The 21,400-nt window shown below is 39.4% G+C and overlaps 1 protein-coding gene and 1 long non-coding RNA gene across 3 annotated transcripts; one reads left to right on the top strand and one right to left on the bottom strand.

The window, feature by feature from the left end:
• Positions 1-4,968: 4,968 nt before the first annotated feature.
• LOC113950849 lies at positions 4,969-8,092 on the bottom strand. The gene is made up of 3 exons (XR_003528907.1): positions 7,981-8,092; positions 5,706-5,726; positions 4,969-5,060 (listed from the first exon to the last, which is right to left on the bottom strand). It is a non-coding gene; the product is annotated as an uncharacterized LOC113950849 (long non-coding RNA).
• Positions 8,093-8,158: 66 nt separating this feature from the next.
• On the top strand, positions 8,159-10,779 carry LOC113950847 (inositol 1,4,5-trisphosphate receptor-interacting protein-like). 2 transcript variants are annotated; one of them, XR_003528901.1, is made up of 2 exons: positions 8,159-8,281; positions 9,389-10,779. XR_003528901.1 is itself a non-coding variant. In XM_027651171.1 (2 exons), the coding sequence occupies exons 1-2, from the start codon at positions 8,768-8,770 to the stop codon at positions 9,707-9,709; spliced, it is 498 nt and encodes a 165-aa protein (XP_027506972.1). In that variant the 5' UTR covers positions 8,730-8,767; the 3' UTR covers positions 9,710-10,779. The 2 variants fall into 2 exon arrangements, 1 of the variants encoding a protein (XP_027506972.1); XM_027651171.1 differs by lacking the exon at positions 8,159-8,281 and adding an exon at positions 8,730-8,944.
• The last annotated feature ends 10,621 nt before the right edge of the window (positions 10,780-21,400 follow it).

Genomic DNA, 21,400 nt, shown 5'->3' with positions numbered 1-21,400 from the left:
GAACACTGTTTTGTCAAATTATTTCACCTGAAAGGTAAAAAAACCAAAAGCCTACAAATTTTTTCAAGTTACTTTTGAACCATCCCCAAAGTGTTTTTTTAATCACAGTTTTCAGTGTAAAGGGTAACCGGATGGAAATATCCTTGGAAATGGAATGCTTTGTAAATTTGAGAGGTCATGATTCTGTTTGCCACTAACCAGGATAGCAGGTTATTTAACCTTACTGGCATTACCAGCTTGACAGTGAGTTTCAATAAATACTCATCTGTTTTGTTTGCTGAGTGACCAGCACACCGTGGTCTGTGTAGCTGCAGAAGCCCATTTGGAACTCTTTGGCACAAATAATTGTGGCTTCCTCAGTTGTATGTCAGGACAGAGCATTTTGACCATGTTTGGTAACTATCTTGCCAACAATTTTACAGTAAATCTCCAGTCATTTTTAAGTTGGAAAAAACAATAAAAGCAACATATTTTTCAGTAACTTAACCAGTTGAGATCCATATTCCCTTAGGTGGTTCCAGATGTCTCGGTGGTTGGATACAGAAGTTGGCAGCTCTTTGATCTGATTTTCTTAGACTGACAGCCCTTACTTCTGTTGGAGTAGTTGGCAGTTGCAGTACTGACTTATTTGGAGTAAGCAAGTAGAGAGAGAAACAGGATGAGTGTGAGGATTAGTTTAGACCCTGAAGAACACACACAAAATCCTTGAAGGTCGAAAAGTCATGGTATTTGACCAATTAACAGCGTTATAAATTAAACACTTTACTATTAAGTCTACAGCAACTCTTTTCATTGAAAGCACTGAATAGCAGGCATTTAATGTAACTGAAACTATCTTTCTGCAAGATCTGGGAACAGATATCTGGAGTGTTTAAAGTGGTTTTGTTTTTTTGTGAAAAAACTGGCAGTGACCTTTTTATTATATATTTGCTTTACTCACACTTGGAAACAGTAGGATCAAAATCAATCTGTATCAGTGACTGCACACAAATTTGATACACACACAGTCTTTACCCAGAAGAAGTTGTTGTGTAAATATACAAGGCAAACTGAAGCTGAGAAAAAGGGAGAATTGGTATTTCTATTTTAGAAAAGAAACACAAGTGGGAAAATAATCAGCACTTTACTTAGACTATTAGGGCTCAGTAATGTCACTGGAACTTGGCAGGTGAGTTGCTTGTGATGAGTGTTAAGGGTTAATTGTCTTGTTCGGTACACGTGTCAGAGTCACCCTGGACACCTGGACAGCCTGGTGTGTAACTGGGATCTGTTAAGTACTTCAGTGCTTCTCTGAACAGTGAAATCATCCAGCTGTCCAACATGCCAGGTGTCCATAAGGCAGTGCACATCATGGAGTTGTTCAGGGCCTCAGTTCCATGAAAAACCAGTAAGGAATTGCTGTGAGGAAGAGGGTAGCTGATCAGCTTCAGTAGGAAATGTCCAGCTTCTGTGACTTTACAATAGAACACTCACAGAAAGGTGAAGAGGAAGTCAAGGTCTGTGGTTTCAGAAAGGCAAAAGAAACCTCTGACCATGTGATTTCTTTCCCCAGAGGTGTGTTCAAATTTGAGGTTTAAATTGGAGGAAATTAAAGGAAGAATGTAATGAAGGATGTAGTTTTGTACTTGAGAGCTTTTTTGAGAAATTTTTGCATTTGATGTTTTTAATCAACTTTACAAGGAACACTAAACTGAACTAAGTTAAAAGATACGTGGAACAAATTTTTAATTTGATTAACCAAGATAACTGTGTGATTAACTGTTGTTCCTTTTTCTCATACTCACCATTGATCTCCCTTAGGTACTTTCTGTGTTGCATAGTACACTCTCTACTATAGCAAAATATGTTGACTGATTCAAAAGTGCCTTAATATGTGGGGCACATTATTTTGAACTTGCTGCTAATGCAATAGGAATACTAATATTCTCTGTGATCTGTCATTTGAGCTACTCATTTATTGCTCCACATATAAGTTATAAGCTGACATGTGAATGCTGAAAAAGTATTCAGAGCTTTTTCGGCACTAAATAAGTAAAATATCAACACTAAATCACAAATATTTGCAAACGTTTCAAGGAATTGCTACGCCAAAAAAACTGAAGTTCGGCTTACAAGATCCAGTGCTGATAAACAGCTGATTCTTCAAAGCTGGTACATGCATAATGAACATTTGCAATCTGCATTGCAGGCTTTTGAGGAGGTGATTGGAACCTGACAGTGATAGTCACATACTGCAATTTGCATTTCAATATATGAATAATTGATTTTAAATATCTGTAAAAAATCTTCTCTCCTAAAAATTTGAACAGTGCCTTTTCTGGTGGTGGGCAACAGCAGCATTTTAACTAGGTTAGTCTCACTAGCTCTGAGACCTGTTAATTTCTGTGGAGTTCCATGATGGTGGATTTGTCTTCCTACCTTCTTTAGTAGCCATGTCTTGCTATATCCAAATGACAAGCTACTTAAGTAAATTCTTCTGGTCAATTAAAAACATGGACAAACTAATTTTAAATTGTTTATGTTCAGCAAATGAAGTAATATGCTAACATCTACACAGTAAAATGACACAGTTTTCTTAGTAGAAGAGAAAATCTTGAACTAGCACCTTTGAAAATTACAGACATTCTGAAAAGATTTAAACTGAAAATTGTGCTGCTTCTTAGCACATCTTGGACATCTCCTTGAAAGTCTTGCAAGACCATTGAGCAGAGTGGCCATATGAGGAACAACAATGTGAAAAAACCCTGTAAACCTGCAAACTGCAGACTTGTTCATTTTCCACTGAACCATCTGGTGCCCTCCAATGGATCTCTCATTGACACACTGTATTTCCACCTGAGAAGGAGCAATGAATAGCACTATGACCAGTTTATATCTGTTGTTCAAAACAGTGTAATTTTTACTACTAATTCAGTTTCCCATAGTTGTAATTTTAAATGTATGTTTATATGTCTGTAGAAGCTTTAAAGAGAGCTTGGAGTCCTGTTTGTTTTGTAATCCCACCTAAGGCAATACTGCTTCTAATGACTCTGAGACTCATTTATTGCCTAGGACTCATAGTGTCTCACTATTCCAGACTGCTCAAAGGAAGAAAGGAGATCTTTAAAAATGGCAGAAAGGTGTCCTGCTCTCCAGTCTGATATGCTGTGGGAGCTTCCATTTTGTAGATTTGAATTTTATGTTTATTTTTTTATCTCAGTGTGATGGTTTTAACCCAGCCAGCAGATAAGCACGACACTTCCCCACACAGTGAAGAAACTTATGTGTTGAGATAAACAGTTTAATAAACAAACAGGGAGGAGAAAACCCCCCACAAACTAGTGATGTGAAGGCCGTCACTAACCACCTTCCACAAGTAGACTAGTAGGCCTCGCTAGAGTCCAAGCAATGTCTTCCTCAAAATCCCTTTAATGCTGATCATGATGTTGTAGAGCATAGAATATCCCTTTGTTCAGTCTGGGACAGCTGCCTAGGTTGTGTCCCTGCTCAAATTCTTGCTCACCTCCAGGGGCAAGCAAAAGAGAAACCCCGAACACTGTGCAAGTACTGCTCAGCAGTACAGCAATCCCAGGCAGACCCAGTGCATTCAGCTTCAAATAACGTTCAAATTCATACATATTCAAATAACATTCACAGCCAGTCATCAGCAATGGAGTTGTAGGTGATGGAATGAAGCATGTGTTCTGCAAGTCAAGGCATTTTTGGGACTTGCCCCACATCTGTTCTTCCTGGTATTCTTGTCAAGCGGATAATGTAGTATTGATATTTTCACTATTAAGCTGGTTGTTTTCTAGTAGAAAACAAAGAGAAAGAAAACTTCTGTGTCCCTTGTTAGTAATTTCATTCTATTGAACAAGAGTGTTTAAAGGAAAAAGTCATGAGCTGTGGCTCATAGTCTAAAATCACCGATGCCAGCAGTTTCCAAACCATTGCTCTGGTTGTTGTTTATTTAAATATGTATGTTATTCATCTGCATGTGGAAAAAAGCATTGTAGGGCAAGATAGCAAGCTAAGTAATTACAATTATTATCTCCAGTGCCTTTTTGTATTTTGTTGCTATAATTAAATCACTAGAGCATATTACTGGGAATATATTGCTAATAGACCAGCAGTGTATGTTGCATCCTTTATTATTTAAAGGATATATAGATATACATAGTTTTCGGAAATCATACCGGACACATTCATGGGAGATCACACCACTCTCACCTCTGTCAGACTTTAACAGAGATGGAACATAGTCATGAAGCTGTAAGAGGGAAGTGCACAGAGAGACAGGAGTCTGTATGCAGGTACAGTGCAACAGATGAAGATATGGTAGAGTTAGTAAAGTTTCACATTTGCTGTAACTAAGTATATCTACTCTGCAAAGGTCATAGTTTGTGTTTCTTAAGTGCCTGAGTTGTGGCATTCACAGGTGATAAAATCTTTCAGATAGGTAATTCAGTCAAATGGATCTTGGCATTCTCTGATATTAGCTCTTTTCTTGTTTGGCGGTTGCTTCGAGAAGTGGTTTCTCTTGAATCCGTGCTTAGTTGGTTGTTGCTTGAGTCAGGATGTGTGTCTAAGATTTGCTGCAAAGCTCCTTTGGCTCTCTACAAGATACTGCATTTTAATGCAATGAACACTGATTTAGGCCCATTTAGTGTCTGAGACAAAAATGTAAGTACAGATAATGCTGACTCATACCTTTGACCTACTGGAACAACTCTCACTGCCTTGAAACTAGCTCTTACCACTATATCTATCTCTGTTTCTGTTGCCGCAAATGTGAATGATACCTGTCTTGTAAAGCATTCAGAGATCTGCTGTTGTGTTATTGTTTTTTATTATTATCTCTGAATTGTCCCCAGTAAATTTTCATTAATTCTTCCACAGAGTTTGGTCCCCACAGAGTGCCAGAGGGAATGTTCTGGAGGATTTTCCTTCTGTTCACATAGTCCTGTCATCAGACAGTCCAACACTCTTGGTGCAATCAAATACCCGTTGCCTTTCCTTAGGAATGGACTGAGGGATCTTGGATCAGAAATGGACAAAGGTATTGTTGATGCATTCAGTTGCTGTTACAGAGCAGTAAGTTCACTGAATTATTATCTGTGTTGTATTCATATAGCAATGATTAAAGTCTTACACTTGGCTGAGACATCAAATCTGACACAGATTAATTTTAAAAGTTTCTGTTGCAAAGATCCACAGATGTTAATTTGTTTACCTATTCCAAATAATAGGAAGCTTTTATTATTCTAGCCTGGGAATAAAACAAAAGGGTTCAGAATAAAACAATAGATCTTCAAATATAGTTACTGAATGTGTTTTTAATTTGTACTATTTAGGCTCAGGTTATCCTCCAAAAAGGGTTTAAGCTGAATTAACCTTCTCTAACAACAGTAACTCAAGCAATTTGAATAATTACATAGATAATTTTCACAATCATCTATTACAAGATGAAAAGGTTCACTCCTCTGTGTATGATTTCTGTATCAGCCATCTGATGCAGAAATGAGCCTCTCTGAGTCACACAGTATCAATCTGAGTTTGCTGCCCTTGAAGGAAATGGGAGTTTTTCAATCAGAGCAGACATCTCTACAAAACTGAGAAAAAATCCACAAACTCTGTGTGTGTTGAAACTGCTGAGTAGAAAAGGTGAGTGTTCAGTGGAAGGTACTGCTGAGCCAAAGGTTCTTCTCTTCGTTGCTACTACTGACCTCTTGTACGGGACCTTCTCCCTGTAAGTGAATTACATCAGTTAGCCAGTTTGAAAATCTGAATGGCAACCTTTGAACTCCAATTCTGTCTCTGTTTAAATACTCCTGCCAGGCAGAAGAGCAGAAATCTATGTTTGTTCTTACTTCCCTTTCCAATTTTATCTCCTAAAATGCCTTTTGTATGGTGTTAATTAGGACATTACAGACTATCCTGCAAACTGTAATGTGCAGAGAGAGTAGAAGTTACTAATTTCGACATAAAATCCCTTCTCTCTTTCTTTTAAAAAAGCCAGCATAGTGGAAAGTAGTAGATTTCATGGCTGACTGTAGTGGATTGAAATTATGATGAGTATTGAATGAGCTGCCAAACTCTGTACATCCCTGAAGATTTGTCTTCGGTAGCCAGTTGGCTGGCAAACTAACCCTGTTATGTTATTATCCTGAAAGGTATATGACTTGTTGCTTCACTAAGCTATGATACTGTAAAAGGTTCAGGGATATCATTGGAATAGGCTTGAATGCTCTATTTAAATGCATGTAAAATGTACATGGATTTGGTTTGGAATTCAAATCCATAGTTTCTGACTAACCTGTTTGTAAAGGGTTGGTCACAGAGAATTTTGAGAGAAATGAAACTGTAGACTTGTTTTGCATTTGCTCTGAAGGTCTTCTCTTTTATTTTTGCCTCCTTACATTGGCAGTGGTTTTGTGTTCTATTTGGATGCTTGCAAAGGCAGCACAGCCCTCTCCATATTTTGTTTTGCAAGCTGTTCTTACTGAAGACTTCTTTTTTTCATTTTCTAAATCATCTGAGTCATTAGGCTTATCTTTATGTGTCAGTGGATGTGCATAGTGATGATGAGGCAGAGTAATCCAGTACTTGTACTTGACATTTGTCGTGTCAGGCACTTCTCAGCATTTCACATGTAAATACAATGAGTTTTGCAAAAGCAGTCTGCATTTGCCTGAGTTTGTACTCTTTTAAACCAATTAAACTTAAAATTCTCCCCACAATATATAGGCCTCTATACTGTATATATATTTCTTCATAAATTTTTTATATTTTAAAATTATACCCAAGAAACTTAGTATTTTTTTTATACAAAAGAGTAAACCTGTGAAAGATTATGAAGGAATAAAATATATCTCTTTGCCATACTCTATAATTTTTTTTTTTGTTAAGTGGTAAGCTATTTTTAAAAGAAAACCCTATTTCCTGAATACTTTTTTGGGGTTTTTTTTGCCATGCTTATCCCACAGAAATCTCACGCTGTGAAAGATACCCTTTAATTGTCTTGCTGTGTGGAAGTTGCTTCTTGGAAATGGATGGTGCAATATATGGTAATATTTAATTTCTTGTGATCTGAGTTGAGATCTTGACTTGGGTAAAAACTAATGGGAAGTTTGTAGAGAAGGGAGAACCATCTCTTCGAAGAGGCTACTAAAGTGATAATGGATAGGTGATAATTTAGCAAAATAGGTGTATTCACTTTTTCTGATTGAAGTAAGCAGAGACTCGCTCCCAGCTGCTTTTCCACTTTTCTATTTGTTTATTTACCATGAATTCAAACTTTACTTCTAGAGCAAACCATATTTGCCAGCAAGGAAACACAGTGATGTTGTTCAAGGTTTACAGGTTGTTCATGGGTTACACAGCTACATTTGCCACCTGTTAAAGACTTTCTGTAAGAAAAAGGCAACTGCTTTGTTCCCTCTCTCAGATTATTGCACTTGTAAAGGAGGATAATAACACACCATTTGTTGATGTGGCAAACTTTGAATAAAAAGGGAAAGTCATTTACAGTAAATTTTTACGCTTTTTCCTAAGGCAGATCTTCCACCACTTGGAAGAAGATATGATAGATGGTGGATGCATCTATTTTAACAGCAGTCTGTGTCCAGAGAGAAGAACTCTACCTGTGAGTTACAAAAATAACTAAAGAGAAAAGGGACACAGTGTGCTTGAAGTTAACTAACTCAGAATCAGAATGTTCTCTGTAAAAACCGGGATTTTAACAAACCAAACCAAAACAAATTTTTTTTTTCCCTACTGGAAAAAATTTGAATACTACATTTTGTAAAAATAGTCTGAAATGTTTCATTTCAAATCCACTAAATAACAGATGAAACAGAATTTCCACGTTGGTGAATTTCCCTGTTAGGTTTATTATCAATCAGGAAATGGCCAGATTGTCAGAACTTCTACTTATGAAGAATTATTATGTAAGAATTAAGCTAAGACCACATCAGAATTGAGAAGAGGCAAGCAATTGACTGAAACACTCGAGACAATTCATGAAGTGGAGAACATTTTCAGGAACCTGATGTCTCAGCATCATCCCTAAGTCAAAAATGAGCGCCAAAATCTGGGGTTTCCTAGGATTCTGTGACTCTAGGATTCCATGGCTGTAGGAGTCAAGGATTCCATGGCTTTATGACCCTAGGACTTGAGGACTGTCTCCAAGGCAATGAGAGGAGGTTGGTGTTTGAGGGAGCTGCCACAATGCAGGTGCACCTACTGCTGAGAGGCACCTGCTGGGAAGTGACCTTCCATCGTCCCCTCAGGTTCAGCCAAGGTCTCTCCAACATGTGTCTGCATGGAGTAGAGGGAGAGTTTGACTTAAACTCTCTCTTTTGAGATTGAAAACATATTGGAATAAGCCAGAGTGTGTAAGGGCTGTAGCAGCAGTTCCTGCACAGCACTTTGTAGCTCCTTTCCTGCAAGCAGAAGGGCCTGCTGTCCTTAAGCAGGCCTGAGCCACCCTGGGGCCAGGCAGTGCAGGCCTTGAGGGCCAACACACAAACTCTCACATCCAAGAGTGCACATCCAGCCCTCTGGGCTTTGGAATGTCTTGCTCCCGTGCTGGGCACCCTGTGCTGCTGCTGCTGCTGGCAGTGTGGTGGCACTGGCTGAGTAGAGGCACCAGCAGGCTGTGAGGCACTGGGAGGTCAGGGCAGAGCCCACTGGCCCAGTTTGGGCTCACAGTTGAGGACGGAAATGGAGAAGGGAAACTGTGCACATGGTCTGGTCAGAGCAGGTCTGTGGGAAGGAGGGAGGGCTGATGCACCCCCTGGCCAATGTGGCCAAGGGAAGGGCTTTGGGAGAGCCAGGAGGCCTTGATGGAACCTTGAGGACCTTAATGGAACCCTTCAAGGACCCAGCTACCAGGCTGGGCTCAGCCCACACCAAGCAGGATTTCATCAGGCTTTGGCTCAAGACTGTTGGAAGTTTTGAAGTGGTGAGAGCGGCTGGAAACATGGGCAGTGCTTTCCTGCTCCCCAGCCCATTTGTGCTCAGCTGGACAACATCTCCCTTGTCTGCCTGCAACCAACTAGTCAGGCCCCTCCTTTCCTCCTCCTGGTTGGGGGACTTTGCTTTGTTTCCCCTGTCATCTAACAAGCTGAACTTCTCCTCAAACAGGGTTGTTCATCTTTTGCTGCTCTCTGTTTCACATCTTCCTCACCTGCATCCTCACCATCTGCTGATCAAGACTCTTTGGGCAGCTGGGTTTTGAACTTGCAGCAACAGGGGTGCACTTAGGAGCACTTATGGTCTCCAGCATTTTTGTCAGGGCTAGAAAGAATGCCAAAGCTTGTCTTGCAGTGGGGAGCTACTTTCCTTTCCCTTCATGAGGGAATCTAATCTGCATCTTGGGTCATTGCACCTTTCTTTGTCTTTCAAGGAAGGATATGCCATGGCTGCTGGAATCCTTCGGATGTACCTCATGCTAATGGCAGTTGTCGGCGTCAATGAGCCTTTTTTCTCTGATGAGAATGGAGTTGTTGACGAGAATGGGGACGAAATCCTCCAGAGAATGAAGGAACGGGAGACGAGCCTTCGGCTGCACCAGTTGCGCTTAGAGCAGGAAATTGCAGACCTGGAAGCTGGACAGAAGGCTCTAGAAATGCGTGAATTGGAACTGGAGAGAAAGATCCAGCAGCATATGTTCAGCGTCCTTTCCTTGGTCATCTTGACACTGATCAGCGTCTGGAGGCAGAATTAGCAGGAAGTAACATCAACACAGTGGAGAAGAAGAGACTGACACAGTGGTCCTGGGGAAAACACGGGAAAGAGTGACCTTCCCTGACAAGGCCTTTTGTGCTATTTAGGGGCATTTACAACCTCTGAGGGAGATTTAAACAGCTGCGGGGAGTGTGAGCAACCAGGAGTGTGGCAAACGGGGTGGGCAACAGGACATGGCACATCAGAAGTTTTTGGTGCTGTAGTTTGGGGGGCATTTCACACAGGCAGGACAAGTGGGAATGGCTCTGAGTCACTGCAGCACAGCCAGTGAGCTAATTTGCTGGTCTTTACACTCACCGACAGAGCTCAGATATGGTGTCTGCGTGGCACAGAGCCAAGTTGTCTAAGGTCACCAAAAACTATGCAGCAACCCAGACAGAGCTCCCAAAAAACCATGCAAAACATGGAAAAAACCATGCATCTGTCCAGGCTTCAGGCTGTAGGGAATGTGTAACCCTCTCAAGGGATTGTAGCAGTGATGGCAGTTGCATCAGATGTTTCCAAGTGGACGACCAGCTCAGCCTGGTTATGAGTTACGAGATGAAGTAGAAAGGCTGAGAAACATTAAAGAATCTGAGTGGGACATAAATTGGTAGGACCATTCTCTGGCCTCCTTAAGACAGGAGCATCCACCAGAAATATTTAAGATCAAGGGGATCCTCTATCCATCCCCCAGCAAGGAGCAGGTACCAGTTTTGAAGTAAGAAGTGAATGGAGGGCAGTCCATACTTGGGCAGGCAAGTGAAATCCTTCTTCACCCACAACACTCCCCCAGGTACCTCTGCAGAATAGGTAGGAGGCTTTGTGTGTGAAAGACTGTAAGCTTTGTGCTTTATTTCCTATGAGAAAGAAAAAAGCAAGATTTTTCTCTCTTTTGGCCCATCTTATCTATGCAGAAGTGAAGGGAGGCCATACCTCCATTTTGAAGGTGTTGAACATAAGAAAGCCAGTCTGTAATATCAACTGAAGGTTTAAACACAAATAAACCAGGTTCAGTAATTACAACCAACAAGAAAAGTCTACAGCATATCTGCATTTCAAATCTCCTTTCAAAACAAAGACTACACCATCCCTTTCTTCATCAGGCTTTGCTCATGATGGCAGTGTGTTTTGTGATAAAACATTTCAGGCAAAATCATTTTCATAAAACAGTCCAGCATTTCTCATCCAAAAATGGGAATTCTGAACCACTTCAGTTTAAAACGTATTTCTCTGGAATTGCTGCAATGGAATAGCCATAGGGTTCAGGGTGATAACCATGGGTACCTGAGGATTGTAACAGAAGCAATAAATGTGAACTATCCATTTAAACTGTGATAAGGAAATGTAGTATGTTCCATTAGTCCTTAAAACAGAAAGTCAATTCCACCTCTGGCTTCAGTGGGCTGTGTGGCACTCATGGTTCTTTAGAGGAGGCTTAGAATATATTTGGCCAAGGGAAAGAATCAAGGATCAAGAATTTGAAGGACTGAATAAGAACAGTCCACATCAGAATTGAGAAGAGACAAGCAATTGACTGAAACACTCAAGACAATTTGTGAAGTGGAGAGCATTCTCAGAAACCTGCTGTCATCTCAAAGTCAAAAATCAGCACCAGACTCTGGTTTCCTAGGATTCCAGGATTCCATGACTCTAGGCTGTAGGAGTCGAGGATTCCATGGCTTTATGACCCTAGGACTCGAGGACTGTCTCCAAGGCAATGAGAGGAGGTTGGTGCTCGAGGGAGCTGCTGCAGTGCGGGTGTATCCACCGCTGAGAGGCACCTGCTGGGAAGTGACCTTCCATCGTCCCCTCAGGTTCAGCCAAGGTCTCTCCAACATGTGTCTGCATGGAGTAGAGGGAGAGTTTGACTTACACACTCTGGCTTGTTCCAATATATTTTCAGTCTCAAAAGAGAGAGTTTAGGTTCCTGCACAGCACTTTGTAGCTCCGTTCCTGTGAGCAGAAGGGCCTGCTGTCCCTAAGTAGGCTTGAACCTCCCTGGGACCAGGCAGTGCAGGTCCTGAGGGCCAACATACGAACCCTCACATCTGAGAGCACACATCCAGCCCTTTGGGCTTTGGAATGTCTTGCTCCCATGCTGGGCACCCTGTGCTGCTGCTGCTGCTGGCAGTGTGGTGGCACTGGCCAAGTAGAGGCACCAGTAGCCCTGCAGGCTGTGAGGCACTGGGAGGTCAGGGCAGAGCCCATGTGCCATAATGAAATAAGACAGACTAATCCGATGTAATCAACTTTTCTGGTTTGTGACAGGAACAACTTTGCAGACACCGAAGTCAGTGCAAAGGAGGGGGGAGGTGCTCTGTGCTCAGGGCAGGGATTCTCCTACAGCCCACGGTGCAGACCATGGTGAGGCAGCTGTCCCCCTGCAGGTCATACAGGAGACCCTAGTTGAGTTTGTTTTGCCTGTGATGATAATTGGTGAGGAATCCCTGTCCTTATCTCAACTTATAAGGCTTTCATTATATTTTCTCTCCCCTGTCCAGTTGCAGAAGGGTGGGATAGAGTATCTTTGGTGGGTGCCTTGCATCCAGCCAGGGTCAACCTACCATAGAAAACTACTCGACCCTAAAGATCCATTTCATGTTCATGCCCATGTATTTCTTTATCCATAACTTAAGAAGTGAATTAACATATAGATTAAGGTTTAGATCAATAAGGATTCATCATTCTCTGGCATTTAAAGGTTTTGAGGCAGAAGTGCTACTGAACATAAAATGATAGCTTTTCTTGAAACATCTTAGGTGACATGACCTAGGGGAGTTACAATCCAGTGTCTCAGTATTTCACACCACCAGTTGTTTAGTAATGTTTTGGTCCTTGTGCTGCTTAAGGAGCCAACAACCATTACATTGTCTGAAACATTTTTAACTTGCATTCTAAATGCTGGTATTGTATGAAGAGAATACAGCTGGGCTTTTCAGGGCTTTACTTGTAGGTTTAGGAAAGGATAACCAGCTATCACTGTAGCTCTGCAGCCCCAAATGCAACTCCCTAAACATGCAATTCACAGTACCTGTTCTCATTTACCCTGGTGAAAAATGTAAATATGAATTCCCTTCTACTGTTTTCTCTGTCAATGTTCCTACACAGAAGGCAAACTCGGCAGCTGTATGATCCAGATACCAAGTTCTGGAATATTTTCCAGTTGTAGAATCTGCATGTTGGTCACTCATTTAAACAACAACATTTTCTATTACCTAAATTTTAATTGAGCTGTTCTGTTCAGGTTTATAATTATGATCATCCAGTGTTTTTCTTTAGCAGTAGGTGCAGCCATAAATTATTATACTAAGTGTAGAATTTCATAATGGCTCAAAGAACTTCTCAGTAAACAGGTTGTATTATAGACAGATGCTATGCAAGAAGTTCTGCAGGATACTCTTTTAGTTTCAGTCAAAATGCATAAAGGAATATGATGTTGCTATGCTACCTACTTTAAATGGCACCTTGAACAGCTTCTGACATCACTAATGAAGGTTTTGCTGTGCAATACACTGGAACTGAGTCGAGTCATCGGATGATCTGCAGAACTCATAAACCAGATCTGATGGCACTCTTGAATTCAAACTATGCATGGATAATGAACTGAGTCGTGTTTCTTGTTTAAATCTATACCTTTAAATCTATATGGAGCACCTTTCTTGCTGCCTACTTTCATGCCAGGAAGGATTTCCCCCTCAGTACATATGTGAACAAGTAATGGGAAGGTCAGCGTTTTCACGAATTATTCGCTGTGGCAAGCAAAGTGATTTAAAGCTGTGTAATGTTTTTACTGACAGGTTTCTTGCATTATTAAGGAGAAAAGAAAAGGGAGGAAAAAGAGTGCCTGAATAAGTATAAATTGATGCCTAGCAGATACATGCTAGTGGCAGTGCTGATGTTAAAAGGCAGTAAGCATGTTACATTTCATGTAGATAAAGCAGGTTATTACATAGTGAAATGTTTATGCATTTAGTTAATATACTTAATTGAAGAGATAGTGTTTAATTTTAGATCAAGTGCCCATCTTTTTTCTAAAAATTTTCATAGTTACCTAATTGTTGCTGGTGGGGAGTGGGAGATCAAGCTGTTCATAAAATCAGGGCAATTCTCATTCAGCTCAAATTACTATCTGTGTTTAAACAAACAAAACACGGGACCATGTCATTAAGGTCATAACTGTCTTGTACCTCTACAGCATTACTGAGATGCTTTGTGTTTCCTTTAATGTAAAAGATCCCTTATTTGTTAGTAATTCTGTTGATGTAACAGTTCTTGTGGTTCAGGTGAATCCCCTGAGATGACACAGGAAAGCCCAGATTATGAGAAGCAGACTAAAACTTGCTGAGAAGTAGGTCAGGTAAGAGCAAGGTGGAATTGGTGCAAAGTAAAAGGAAATTGGAGAACAATGTCTGTATCAAAATAAAGCAGGGTTTCATATCAAAGGCCTACTCGACATGCTTAGACCTAGAACTTAATTTAGATTTAAATATAGTAATAAAAGAAAATGTTGGTTGTGGATACATTGTGGTCAGTACTTTGTCTTTTTTCAGTACTTTTTTAGTTAAAATACTTCTTTATTCTTAGAATAAAATTGAGAGATGTTCTAGGTCTGGTCTATAATTTAAAATGGGCAGGGAAAGCAGACATTATTCATGTGGACTTCATTAATTAATGACAACAGTAGTATCTGATCTGTAACAAAGAGTGAAATAAATCAGTGCATTGGGTCTGTAGCTCTAGAACTGAGCATTCAAAAATTAAAGTGTAGGTGTCTGTGAGAACTGTTAGCTTGATAATTGATAGTGGCGGACAGAGAAATGTTGATAGAATCCCTTCTGCCAAGAAACCTTGACATTTTCTGAACTTAAAACAGGTGAGAGTAAGGATGAATGTGTGTGACTCAGGTCCACCTTTGACAGAAAATCTCTAAGCTTGATAATGAACTGAAAACTGTTTTAAGAATGCCGAGATAGGACAAAATTGTTGCACTAGTTCTGAGTGCAGAAAATGCCAAAGCTAACCACATTAAAAAATATTGTGTGGGCTGTTACATATCAGGACTCAATGGCTATTAAACCTGTAAATTCATTACCTTTATCCCTGCAGCTTAGGTCCAGACATTTTAGAAAGCAGCTCTGTGCAGTGACAGAAATACTCAAAGTGGACTTAGCTGAGAGCAGTTCTGTTCTGCTCCTTCTGTAACTAGTGAGAGAGATTAATAGACAAATTAGAGGTGAAAAACACCTGCTAGGTCATACATTCAGCTCTCTCAAGACAAAAAATACAAGAAAATTTATTGCTGATGTAAAACTGTTTTGACTTTGTAGCAGAACTTGTCATCGCAACAAGATCTGCCAGTCGGATACTCGATGCAAAGCAGCTGTAAACAGTTAACATTGTTTCTGGGGCTCCCATTTGCAACAGGTGACTGCAATTTAAAACACATACTAGTAGGAGGACAGCATGGTAGAGCATCATATGTGAGTTTGGTGGCAGAATGGAGACTCTGTAAGAACAGTTTCAACATGCTTTTTTACGTTGTCCTGTTTTTCCAAGTGGTGTCTTCCAGGTGGAGAGCTTTATCACACAGTATGGTTACGTGGCACCTGAGCCATAATAAAGCCATTGATCCTTATTCCTTTGGAAATATATACAGATGATACATTTCAGGCTGGGTGGCTTGCAAAGAGTAACTTGATTTCAATTTGCTGCCTGCAATTTACTGACTATTGCTAATTTGTTACTAGATTTATGTATGTCAGCGCACAGCTAGCTCTTGAAGGATACCAGTCGTCAATACTATTTGGAAATACTGTTCTTTCCTTAATAAAATGCAAGCAGAGAAAAATAAATCAACTTGTTTGTCTGAAAATAGTACTACTAAATTGGTCCTCATGAGACTCCACCTGGACTACTGTGTCCAGGTCTAGGGCAGTCAGCACAAGCAAGACAGAAACGTGGAGTGTGTCCAGAGGAGGGTTATGAAGATGCTCAGAGGACTGGAACACCTCTCTTATGGAGCCTGTTTGAAAGAGCTGAAGTTATTCAGCCTGGAAAAGAGAAGGCACTAGGGAGACCTTCTATCACCTTCTAGTACCCAAAGGGGCTACAAGAGAGCTGGGGAGGGATTTTTTACAAAGGCATGTGGTGATAGCACAGGAGGGAATGACTGAAAGAGGACAGGTTTAGATTACATTACATGTTAGGAGGAAATTCTAAGGGTGGTGAGCCACTGGAACACCTTGCCCAGAGGAATAGTGAGTGCCCCATCCCTGGAAGTGTTCAAGGGCATATTGGAAGGGGCTTTGAGCAATGTGATCAAGGAAGATGTCTCTACCCATGGCAGAGGGGATGAAAAGGTCCCTTTTGACTCTAACCATTCTATGATTCTATGATAATCTGTATTTTTGGCTGTTTACCATTAAATGGTATATTAATTTCTTTTAATTAAGTTGAGAGACTGCTTAAATGTTTTACTAATGTTTGCAATGTAATTTCAAAGTGGTAACACAGTTTGCTTAAATGTTCAGTGAGGCAAAACCAGCCCTGAACCATCCTTTCTCTAGAGATAGTTGTCTTCTGTAGCTTGGCATCTTCTCTAGGACCAAAGGCTCAATTAAATATGCTTTACCACCAGTGTGCCCTTCTCTGGCAACAACAAAATTTGAAGGAAATACCAAAAGATCTCAGTTTCTAGGGTGGATTGTACTAAAGGGTTTTGATTTGTTTTTTTCAGAATAAAGCTGGGTTTTCACTCTAGCTTTCAAATCCCTCCTTCTGTTTCATTCTACCTCTCTTCCCCTCACCAGAAAGGAAAGGAAATAATACAACAGTGTTACCAAACAAACTATTTTCCAACCATCCAAGTACCACCCTGTGCTACGCTGTAATAGTCACATATCATTATAAACTGGAGGCACTGATGAAAGGGTAATTTTACTTTGCTAAGTCTGTCATTTATCATGCTCCTTCAAGTGTTAATTTTTATAGCACTCAGAAATGTGCTACATACTTTACAGATATGTATAGAATTAAATGGTAATGTAGATAGGCTGAAGCATTTAGGTATAAACAGTTATGCTATATGTGCACAAAGTTCACAAGAACAGTTTTTGTGATTAGGAGAAAATGAGAAAAATGAAATGTTTTATTTTGTAGTGTTTAATATTGTGCAATTTGTAAAGTTCAGATTATTTTTTCTGGGGAAAGTAGCTGAAATTGATGATTTCTTTTTGCTAAAAATCTGGGACATTTCATATTTTCTGTTTATAACTCATTGCAGTAACAAATTGACTTGAATTTAACAAAAAATAATAGGTTTATGCTATTAAATATGGAAGTGTAAAAATGCAGTAAAATAAAAGCTGTTGTTTTTCAGAGGCAACATAATAGACTAGATAGGGTGTTGGGGGATGAGACTTTTATACCCTTTAAAAATGTAAGGTTTGGGTCAAGTCTCTGAGAATCATGGACTAATGTAAGGATGAGAAGTGCAACATGACCTTTATAGCAGGATTCATGATTTTCTTGTTTATACATCATATATTACTCAATGGAGATGTGGTGCTTACTGATAGGCATCTCTAAGCCTGAAAGTCAAGATGGGACATCAGAAAAAGATTCTTGCATTAATTGTGCTGAGACCTCTACTTGAAAGACAGAAAAACAAGGCCCAGGCTCCTTTTATCTTTGTTTAGGTGGTATGTAAAACCTATTCTTGGAAAAATATAGAATTTATAATAAAAAATGGTTGCTTTATACAGAACTAATTCCATTAAGAATTATGAGACCATCCTTATACTTCCTTTTTTCCCTCTCCTAAATGGGTCAATAGCCATTTAATTCCTTTGCTGGAAAAAATAATGTGATTTTAAATACCCCTCAGGCAGAGTTAGACACCAAGACCAGATTTCCTCTTTGTCTGTACATTTTTTAGCCACTGAAATAATGAATAAAAAGGGCCATATCATCAAAACTTTCCAATATAAAGTTTGTCCTAGAATATTGAGGAAAAGCATGGTTTATTGCACCAAAATCTCTTCTCAGCTTTTCTTCATAGCTACCTGAAGTCATCTGCCTCAGCCTGGTAGCTTTAGTGACCTAGTAGATGACACCCTATTCTCTTCTCTGATATGCATGAAAATCAGGAGAACCTCTGGAATGTTACAATTCCTACCACTAGTGAGAACCACACCAAAGAACAAGGTCCTGTGATGCCTCTTATATCCCTTGAAGACACCTGTCTAACCTTAAATTCTGACTTCCATACACGGAAATTTTGAAAGCTCCTGTGAAATTGTGTCTGGATACCTTGAGAAAGAGATTGTTCATCAGTTCTGATAAACAGAGGTTTGCTAAGCAGAAGTAAGGATTTTAATACACTTGGTTTTCCCTGTGTTTCTTTATTCCACACAGGAACAAAGCTATGGCCGCTCATTTCTGATTGAGCTGATGCTGCTGTGGTTCAATCAGTATATATTTTGTTTCTTTTGTTAGAATTTAAGTACTAGGCAGGATTTGTCTCTGTTATACTGTGTAAGTTCAGAGTTGCTTAAACCTGACAAGATAGTTTTGTCCTCAATTCAGTGCACTCTTGCTTTGTTTCCATATTAAAGACATCTAGTTTTGTTTTCTAGTGTTAGTAGTGCGCCTTTTGCTATTAAAAAGGTTATAGTGCTTGGCATCATTAATTGAGCTGCATCACTGCTAGTAACAGGGTACCATTCACATATTGAGATAATATATTATTAGTAGGACCCATTAATTAAGTGTGCCAAATTGTTTATAATTAACAGAAGAAAGTTATGACATTATAAAAACCATTACAGTAGCTGATATAAACACTTTTGGCAATGATAGCAATACCAAGTGTAAGCACTTCCAAGAAGTATTACTGATATTAACACAATAATGATCACTATTCATGTTTGACAACACTGTGTAGATGTGGCAATTATTGGTTTTATGCTCTTTTAAGTCTACTTTAAATATCAACGTGCAAGCAGAAAACCATTCTGAGGCTCTAAAACTTAGTGTCACAAAATATCCATGTTGTGTAGTAAAGAAAACCTCTGAAATCTCACCACACTCAAATCAAAGAAAAACACTGCCTGTGCACTTTCTGACACCATTGTGCACTTAAAGTGGGGGATTGTGCTTGTGAAATAAATGCTGAGAACAAGAAAAATATATCTTGGCTCATAAAGCATGAAAAATGGTTCTTGCATTTGAAGGTTGTATAGGTTGGGGCTTTTTATAAATTGCTCATTAGCATTAGAATTTCTGTTTTATCTTTAAGCTGGCAAGACAGTGATCTTTCTTTATGCACTTGCAAAAAAGTCATTTCAGAAAAGAGAATTGCTGCTGCTTTGTCTATGTCTTAGCTATGCTAGAAATATGATTTCCCCTCCTTCATCACAAATTACTAATAACTTAGGCTTGTTACATCACCTCAAGAATTTCAAGCTACTCCTTACCTTGTCATGGTTAGTACTTTTATTGTCTTTTGCAAATACCACTATCTAGTTGATGATTTAAACTTTAGCTCACAATTATGATAATTGTTCAATATTAATGTAAAATAATTATTAAAGAAAATAATGATTGATAACTAAATCGTCCCGAATGCTAGAAATACTGTAACTGAGAGGAAAAAATAATTGGGATATAAAGTAGCAAGATGTCTGTTCTTTTGATCTTTACAGATGGGAAATGTCATGATGTAGCAATACAAAGATGAATGTGGATTTACTGCTGTCTTGAATTATATTTGGTTACTGGTATCTAGTTTGCAGGTAGATTGCAGAGTTTTTGTTCCTATACCCATAAATTTGTCCTGAATTTCTCAAGTATGTAAATGATGACAATCCTATTAATTTTGAGGGAACCTTTTAATAATCAGTAGTTTTGAATGTCAAGTTATTTGAACCTAGAAAGAAGCACAGTTAACACTGCCTACAGGAAAGACTGAAGTTTTTTTGGTAGGCACTGTGGGTTTTTCATTGTTACATTGTTAGATGACCTCAGAAAGAAGCATTTGCTTTGCTTTTGGCCATTGTTCAGGCTGTCTTCTCTTGCTGCAGGAAAAGAAAGCTCTCAAAGACTAAAGGAAAATTCTCATGTCACAAGACACTTCTCATCTGCTTTGCAGAGTGACTGTGCAATCTTAACCTAGGATGTAGGGACTCAGTTGAAGAATCAGAGTTCACTTTACTGAAAAAGAAGTGTTTGATTAAACTACAGTGGATCACAGAGGTGAGGTGTCTCTGGTCCTAGACCTGGGAATACCTGGACTGTAAAGCTTCACAGACACGTGGCAAGAAATCTGGAACAGAACTGTGCTGCACCTCACTTAGACCAAGGAAATCTTTGATTCAGATGTTTATGTGCTTAATATCCCCATAGATACTCAGTTTTCTTACTCAGAACTCTGTTTAGGAATGTGACTGCTGTTGGATGTCCCCAGCTGAAATTTTAGTCTATCAAGGCCTTCAGAAGCTGACTACACTCAGTTTTTCTTGGAACCCAGTCACACACTTTGTAGGCATGTGCTCCTGATGGAGCAGAGGACAGGTTTTTTCCATCTATCTTCAGTGTTTTACTTTACCTGAGAGGATTTTCTGATATCATTTTCCAGCCTTTTTGCAGTGGTTCAGCAGTTCACAACCTGAAGAAAATCTAAGGATGTAACACACATCATCTTCCAGGCTTGTCCCTTAAATAACAACTTGAGGGTACACTGCCTTTATGATCAGAACATCTTGTTGTGACAGTATGCTCATTGAGAGGCTGCTTTACAGCTTTATCCCTCTTTAGATCTTTGCTGTGTGGAAAAGGCAACAGGCAGAAAGAGAAAGTAATTTTATTCTCTGGAGTGCAATTAGTGAATAGACTGAGATCAAAGACCTTCCACAGCTGCACAAAAGGCTTAAAAAGAAATTTCATTGTGCATCCTCAATCCAATAACCTGTACAGAGGACATTTTCGATATTATGCTTTCAACAAGTGTCACACCATCCTGCAGTGTCCCTCAATATTCTCAGACTAAATCTGTTAGAAGCAAAATTCTGTGCTCTTTCTTCTTCTGAAAGTCAGTTAAAAGGGAAGGAGATTTATTCCTATTAAGGTGCATTCTGGAACCACTGTGCACCTGTGTAAAAAACAATGTGAGGTCTCACACTGCCTCTTCTCCAGATGTCTGATAGTAAGATTTTGTTTGCTTCGGTTTCTGAAGTAAGAAATTTCACCACATGCTTAGAATTTCTACTCTCTTTCTCTGGTATCCTATTGTTATTCCAGGGATTGTGTGTTGATGTGGCGAACTGTCCTCTAGTTCTTAAGCACAAAAATCAATCAATCTACAGCTAAAAACACACATAGCATCATGATAGACAATGGCAAGGATTTAATTTAGTTCAGTATATAAATTCTGAGATATTATAAGATTTAGTATTCATCTACAGGTACTGCACAGCATCACATATAGAGATAAGTGGCTAAGCAGGTTATTTCAAGGTCTGAAAGCTCAAGTCACTTCTCATCTTTGGAACTGATTGTCATTGTTGCTATCTTTAAGCAAAGCCTAATATCTGACATCATTTATCATTATAAATAAACAAATCATGATGCAAATTCAAGGGGGAACATTAATATTAGAGTCATAGAGAAGCTGAATATATACTGAAGCAGT

Source organism: Corapipo altera, unplaced genomic scaffold (assembly GCF_003945725.1).
Source record: "Corapipo altera isolate COAL_440 unplaced genomic scaffold, ASM394572v1 78, whole genome shotgun sequence".
NCBI lineage: Eukaryota > Metazoa > Chordata > Aves > Passeriformes > Pipridae > Corapipo > Corapipo altera.
The sequence above is the reverse complement of the archived record's forward strand: the minus strand, read 5'-3'. Positions and strand labels throughout refer to the sequence as shown.

Excerpts from the sequence above, each read along its gene's own strand:
- LOC113950847 (XM_027651171.1), top strand. The coding sequence starts at position 8,768 with ATGCACCCCCTGGCCAATGTGGCCAAGGGAAGGGCTTTGGGAGAGCCA. Across the intron at positions 8,945-9,388 it reads CTGTTGGAAGTTTTGAAGTG|GAAGGATATGCCATGGCTGC; the intron begins GTGAGAGCGGCT and ends TTGTCTTTCAAG.